At 43.6% G+C, this 7,395-nt stretch overlaps 1 protein-coding gene across 1 annotated transcript; it reads left to right on the top strand.

Moving 5' to 3' along the window:
* Positions 1 to 1,276: 1,276 nt before the first annotated feature.
* LOC120929610 lies at positions 1,277 to 7,188 on the top strand. Its single transcript, XM_040341237.1, has 2 exons — positions 1,277 to 6,847; positions 7,057 to 7,188. The coding sequence occupies exon 1, from the start codon at positions 1,758 to 1,760 to the stop codon at positions 6,414 to 6,416; it is 4,659 nt and encodes a 1,552-aa protein (XP_040197171.1). The 5' UTR covers positions 1,277 to 1,757; the 3' UTR covers positions 6,417 to 6,847; positions 7,057 to 7,188.
* Positions 7,189 to 7,395: the final 207 nt, after the last annotated feature.

Below are 7,395 nucleotides of genomic sequence, written 5' to 3' on the forward strand. Positions count from 1 at the left end.
AGCCAGACACTTACTAATTCATTTTGAGCAAGTGTTCAGCTAAATGTATTTGTTGAAATGAATAACGTCTGTAAACGAAATGCTGCGAACAGGGCCACTGATAGGGGGGACCACCAGCCCTCCTGTGGGGGGCCCGGGCAAACAGGGGGGCCCCGGACAGCAGAGGGAATCATTGTGGTCGGATGGAGGGGCAATTACAGAATTTCATTTCCCCTTCCTGTTCTGCCTGCTTCTGCCCCCCCCCCCCCCTGTGCCCCATGTCACTATGCAGCCCCCCAACGGCACTGCTGGCTTACCTGTCTCATAAAAAAATTACAAATTGTAAAATAAAATACATTTTAATATTCTTTAAAAAAATATATTAACAAAAATGTTTAAAGATTTTTTAAAACTATTTAAAAAAGGTATAATTTACACAGGTTTGTGTCCGCTAATAATGATTTTAGTGTATTTGTTTGTGAAAATATTGTTTTGATATATTTGGGGGGGGGCCTGTCAGGTAGACTGTACGGGGCCCCGTGATTTCAAACAGCAGCTTTGCCTGCGAAAAGCGCGAGTTACCGTGTGTAACTGTCCGCTTATCATTGTGGATCTTGTCCAGCACTTACTGCTGGGTGGAACCTTTCTGCCTCCCTTTGGTTCCCTGGGGAATGTTTTGATCAGCAGGATTACAAGACCACTCCTTCTTCCTGTCTTAGAAAGAAAGCCTTTTCCTGTATCTCAGATGCCACATGTTAGCTGTCTGCATAGGATTTCATGGAAGATGTCTGCAGAAAATCCCTAAAGCTTAAAGTTTGTACCCCCCTTGGCAAGTGGATCGAGGTATGCAGAAAAGTGTGCATTGTTATAAAGGTGTATATGTTCTAGAGATAAACCCTGTTCATGCTGTTTGGTTTTAAATACGCTATGCATGTAACCATGTTTCTTTGAATGTTCAATGTAATTAGATGTGTGTGCAGACAACTGTAATTAACCCTGTAACCCCCTTTTTGGTGACAACTGTAAATAAGTGTTTTATATGTCATTTACAGTTTTCACGGTGCTATGGTGCTATGGTGCTTACGATATTCATGTTTACGGTGCTCAAGGAGATAAAGAAAATAATATTCAACCCTGCTGCGCACCTTTGTTCCGAAAGAATAAAACTACTGCACCCGTCAGAAGCTCTCCTCTTGTTATTTATTCGATGCCAAAGGGGCCGTAACAGTGAAAACTCGTCGCTGCGGTGGAGACTCGACATCACCAGCTGCGTCGCTGTCTTCATCGAACTGTGAGTAAAGGCTTCCCAACGCCTCGCAAGACACGTGCGGACGCCATCTTGGCAACAGAGACTTGGCTAAAAAAGTAAACGTGTCACGTGGACTTTTAAATATAGCGGGCTCTTTATATGTGATCCGGAAGCCACCCTTAACTACTATGCGAGCCAAATAGTTAATATTTTGCTAAACCAGTGATCAAGTTATTATATTCGTGTTTAGAGGCCTAGTGTCAGATTTAAAGCAACGCTATCTTCCAAGTTCCTAATCCACTAAACTGCAGTTATTTACGTAAAGGGTTAATTGTCTGGTTAGAAAGTGTCAGCAGTATATTCGTTTAAAACATTTTGTAGTACTGTATGCATTGTTTGCTAATCTTTAGTTACAAGTGTGAACACCTGTTATCTGTCGTAGCCCTTAGTAGCAAGTTTGAGCCAACACTCATTCAAGTTAGGTTTCAGGCACACTCACACTTGAAAGGCAAAGGCACACTAGAACAAAATGTTGTCACCTGCTGAAGAAACAGACAAACCCACAGAGTCACAACAGGTACGATCCAGCTCTAGAGAGCGAAGCCTAACAGAAAAGGGCAAAGAAATGCACGAAGAAACAGTTAAGAAAAATGAAAAGGCATTCAACAAGGTGTGCAACTCTTGGAAGGAGCTAGCAAAGGAATGTAGGACAAAGTTAAAAGGTTTCTGCTCAACTGAAGACCTTAATACAAGATTGAAAGAGATTAAAGCCAAAGAAGCGTTAGTGCACCAACAGTATGAGTCCATGTGCCGAAATAATTCCATTACCCCGTACGTTGTTAAGAAAATGGATGCATGCACCGCGTTAACGGCTGAAATCTGCAACCTCATCAGCAAGCGGCTAGAGAATGTAGATGAAATCTTTAACGATCAACTTGAGAAGGAAAGGGTGAGGATGGTGCTTAATAAAGAAGAGCATGAGTCAGTCTTTGGAAACTCAGAAACAGAAACTGTCCTCTCAGAGTCATTACCAGACTCCAACGCAAGCTCAAGAGCCACTTCCAGATCTAGCAAACGCGCTGACGCAGAAGCAGATCTTGCAGCCAAAATAGAACAGGCAAAGGCGACGCAACAGATGCGCGAGGAGCAAGCTAAGCTGAACAAACTAGAGGCAGAAATTAAACTGAAGTTGGATGAGGAAAAGACAAGACTACAACAGCTACAAGCAGAAAATGAAGTCAAGGTAGCTGCAGCAAGAGTGAAAGCCTACAACGCTTATGATAGTCTTGAAATTTACGAACAGGAGACAGACCACAATGTGCAATACCTCTGCCAAAATAATGAACCACGAAACTCATTGAATCCAAAGGCTGTGCCATTTCAACCTTTAAATACACCACTTGGGGTGTCAAGACCAAATGAAGAAGTTAGTCTAACCCCAGGACTTGCAAGTCTGCTTATCTCCAACCGTCTCCCTATACCTGAACCAACTGTATTCACAGGTGATCCTTTGAAGTTCATAGATTGGAAGATATCCTTTATGGTGCTGATTGATCAGAAACCACTCCCTGTGTGCGAAAAAATGCTGTACTTGAAGAGGTATCTCGGTGGTGAAGCTCGTAAGGCAGTGGAAGGGTTCTTCTACCGAAATTCAGAAGATGCCTATCTAGGTGCTTGGGGAATCCTACAGGACAGGTATGGAGGTCCATTCATAGTGCAAAGAGCCTTCAGAGAAAGGTTGGCTAAATGGCCAAAGATATCAGCAAATGACCCTGTAGCATTAAGAGAGTTTGCGGATTTCCTTCAAGGTTGTGTGGAGGCCATTCCTCATGTTAAAGGCCTAGCTATTCTAAATGATTGTGAAGAAAACCACAAGCTTCTCAAGAAACTGCCTGAATGGATCGTGCGCAGATGGGGTCGCATCGCCGTGGACGAGCTGGACAAGTCCCAAGAATACCCAACCTTTGCTCGTTTCACAGAGTTCCTGCAAAGGGAAGCTAAGATTGCATGCAACCCCATTGCCTCTCCTTTTCTCCTCAGTACCAAGACTACAGATGAGAGAATTCCCAAGAGAGCCAAGGCGCTCAACACAAGCACTCAAATGAAGCCCTCTACCTTCAACGTTCCAAATATCTCAGCTTCAAGACCGAAACCACCTTGCCTAGTCTGCAAAGACGAAACACACGGTGTCGCTAAATGTCTGACTTTTGCGGCAAAGACCATCGATGAAAAGAGGGCCTTTATTCACGAAAACCATCTCTGTTTTGGTTGCTTAAGAAAGGGCCACACTACAAAAGACTGTAAAGGAAGACACACGTGTAGCATATGCAGTCGACGTCATCCAACCTGTTTGCACATACAGAGAGACACTGAGCCTGTCAAGGCATCAAACGATGATTCAGTAGGCATGAGAAATAAGGCAAACGACAACGTTCCCAAAGTTATGTCCCATACTTTGACAAGACATACGTCTGCCACATCCTGCATTGTTCCAGTTCTGTTGTCAGCTACTACGGAGCCTCAGAGGGAAATCCTCACTTATGCCTTACTTGACACACAGAGTGATTCAACCTTTATTCTGGCAGACCTGGTATCGAAGTTAAGTGTGAGCACCAAGCCATTACAGCTAAGGCTCAGCACAATGACAGCGGTTGACACAGTTATTTCAAGCCAAATTGCTCACGGTCTGCAAGTGCGTGGCTTCAACTCCGAAGTTCAAGTCCAACTCCGTCAAGCCCATAAAAGAGATTTCATTCCAGTAGATAAGTCTCACATCCCCACTAAGGAGACTGCACTCCAGTGGTCACACCTCAAACACTTGGCAAACAAGTTACAGCCACTTCAAGATTGCGAAGTAGGACTACTGATCGGTTATGACTGCCCATCAGCACTGGCTCCCTTGAAGGTTGTTATCGGCTCCGAAAATGAACCCTTCGCTCAAAAAACTATGCTCGGCTGGAGCATTGTAGGATCAGCAAATCCACATCTTGATAGACCGGGTAGCCAGAGCTTCGTACACAGAGTCGCAGTGAAAGAAATGCCAATGCCGCCGGTCGCTGATGTGTTAAAGGCTTTAGAAATGGACTTCATTGAAAGAAATTATGAAGATAAGTACGTGTCTCAAGATGATGTTCGCTTCGTGCAGTTTCTCTCGGAAACTATAATGAAAAGGAAAGATGGACACTACGAGATGCCGTTACCCTTCAAAGACAACAGTCAACTGGCACTACCAAACAATAAGAGGCTGGCCCTTATTCGACTTCATCATCTAAAGAAAAGATTAAAGGGAAATAGACAGTACCATGAACACTACACTGCATTCATGGAAGAAACAATCAGAAAAGGTGATGCAGAACCAGCCCCTTCATTATCAGAGGAAGAGACAGTGTGGTACATCCCACATCACGGGGTTTATCACCCCAAGAAGCCAGACAAGTTAAGAGTTGTCTTTGATTGTTCAGCAAAGTTCAAAGGCATCTCCCTAAACGATACCTTGCTGACAGGTCCCGACCTGATAAACTCTCTAGTGGGAGTCCTCTGTCGCTTCAGGAAGGAAGCAGTTGCTGTGATATGCGACATTGAAAAGATGTTCCATCAGTTCTATATCCCCTCAGAAATGCGCAATTACTTAAGGTTCCTTTGGTGGGAGAACGGTCAGTTGGAAACAGAACCGAAAGAATACAGAATGGCAGTTCACCTTTTCGGTGCCAGCTCCTCTCCAGGATGTGCCAATTTCGGCCTTAAGTATCTTGCACGACAACACAAGTCAGAACATCCCTCAGCATCAGCCTTCATCGAGAAGAACTTTTATGTCGACGACGGCCTAACTAGCGTTCCAACAGTCAGCGAAGCTTCGAATCTAATCCTCGAAACTCAAGGATTATGTAAAAATGCCGGCCTACGACTGCATAAGTTCAACTCTAATAAAAGGGACGTCCTGTCCTGTATAGCTCCGTCAGAAAGAGCAACAACTAGTGTACCTGTCAAACTTAGCCCAGACTCAACAACAGAAGGACAAGTACTTGGCATTCAGTGGTCAATTGAAAACGACACCTTCAGTTTCAGTGCTGACATAAAGCATCAACCCTCAACTCGTCGTGGTATCCTGTCAGTCGTAGCCTCCCTTTATGATCCTCTAGGCTTCATAGCCCCCTTCATACTGAGTGGCAAGTGCATTCTCCAAGAGCTTTGCCGCAGAGGCATCAGTTGGGATGAAGCACTTCCTGAGAGCTTATGTCCACGGTGGGAGGCTTGGAAGAGTAGTCTGCAAGCTTTAAGGGAAATCAAGATACCCAGATGTTACCATCCCCCAGACTTTGGTAACAGAATGAAAGTGGAACTACACCACTTTTCCGATGCCAGCAACATAGGATATGGTGCCTGTTCGTACCTTAGGTACAAAAATGACAGAGATCAAGTCCATTGCAGCTTCGTAATGGCCAAGGCAAGAGTTGCACCAACGAAGATTGTGAGCATCCCAAGGCTTGAACTCTCAGCTGCCGTCACTGCAGCAAGGTTGAGTGTCATGTTGAAGGCAGAACTTGAAATAGAAATTGACAAAGAGTTCTTCTGGACAGACTCCCAAGTAGTCTTAGCCTATATCAATAACGAAGCAAGAAGGTTTCACGTGTTTGTAGCCAATCGTGTTCAACTCATAAGAGAGATTACAGATCCAACCCAATGGCATTATGTGGATACGACACAAAACCCAGCCGACCATGCATCCAGGGGTCTACATGTAGCGGATATCTCCACCTCAAGTTGGTTATCTGGGCCTAGTTTCCTTTGGAGATCTGAAGTGCACGCATCTTCAAGCTCTTCAGAAGAACTAATTGTAGACGATCCTAAAGTCAAACCCATTACAACCCTTGCATCACAAGCCAATGAACAATTCTGGAGTCGGTGGAAAAGAGAATACCTCATGAGTGTTTCCACAAGACAGAAATGGCACACACCTCGACGTAACCTCAAAGTAAATGACATCGTCATAATCAAAGATGATATGTCTCCCAGATGCCAGTGGCAACTAGGACGTGTAATTGAAACTACAATAGAAAAGGATGATCTAGTTCGTCGAGTCAAGGTGTTAGTAGGTGACAGAAGATTGCAAGATAAGGACTATGTATCAAAACCTTCAATTATTGAACGTCCTATTCAAAAGCTAGTAGTCCTCATAGAAAGCAAATAAGTTCAGTTTTAGTGATACACTAGCATACCACCACACAAGACAGTAGCCAGTTACAGAGGTACCTATAAGCTAAATTGTGTATGATGTACCATGTTTTATAGCGGCCATGGTTATGTTCTGTAAATTATGTATGACCTTTTAGGTTATATTCATCATAACATAATTTGGTGGGAGTGTAACTGTCCGCTTATCATTGTGGATCTTGTCCAGCACTTACTGCTGGGTGGAACCTTTCTGCCTCCCTTTGGTTCCCTGGGGAATGTTTTGATCAGCAGGATTACAAGACCACTCCTTCTTCCTGTCTTAGAAAGAAAGCCTTTTCCTGTATCTCAGATGCCACATGTTAGCTGTCTGCATAGGATTTCATGGAAGATGTCTGCAGAAAATCCCTAAAGCTTAAAGTTTGTACCCCCCTTGGCAAGTGGATCGAGGTATGCAGAAAAGTGTGCATTGTTATAAAGGTGTATATGTTCTAGAGATAAACCCTGTTCATGCTGTTTGGTTTTAAATACGCTATGCATGTAACCATGTTTCTTTGAATGTTCAATGTAATTAGATGTGTGTGCAGACAACTGTAATTAACCCTGTAACCCCCTTTTTGGTGACAACTGTAAATAAGTGTTTTATATGTCATTTACAGTTTTCACGGTGCTATGGTGCTATGGTGCTTACGATATTCATGTTTACGGTGCTCAAGGAGATAAAGAAAATAATATTCAACCCTGCTGCGCACCTTTGTTCCGAAAGAATAAAACTACTGCACCCGTCAGAAGCTCTCCTCTTGTTATTTATTCGATGCCAAAGGGGCCGTAACACCGTGTTTAGCAGCGTTTACAGGCTGTTGCAGGCATTTGGCGTTTCAAATGCCTCTGAACATCCGTCCTGAATGCATTTTTTTTGCATTACAAAAAATGCTTCTAAACTCAACTGTCTAGAAACGACTTTAAATTAGCCTGTGTACATGTACTGATAAGATAAC

The sequence above is a fragment of the Rana temporaria genome, chromosome 2, assembly GCF_905171775.1.
Source record: "Rana temporaria chromosome 2, aRanTem1.1, whole genome shotgun sequence".
NCBI lineage: Eukaryota > Metazoa > Chordata > Amphibia > Anura > Ranidae > Rana > Rana temporaria.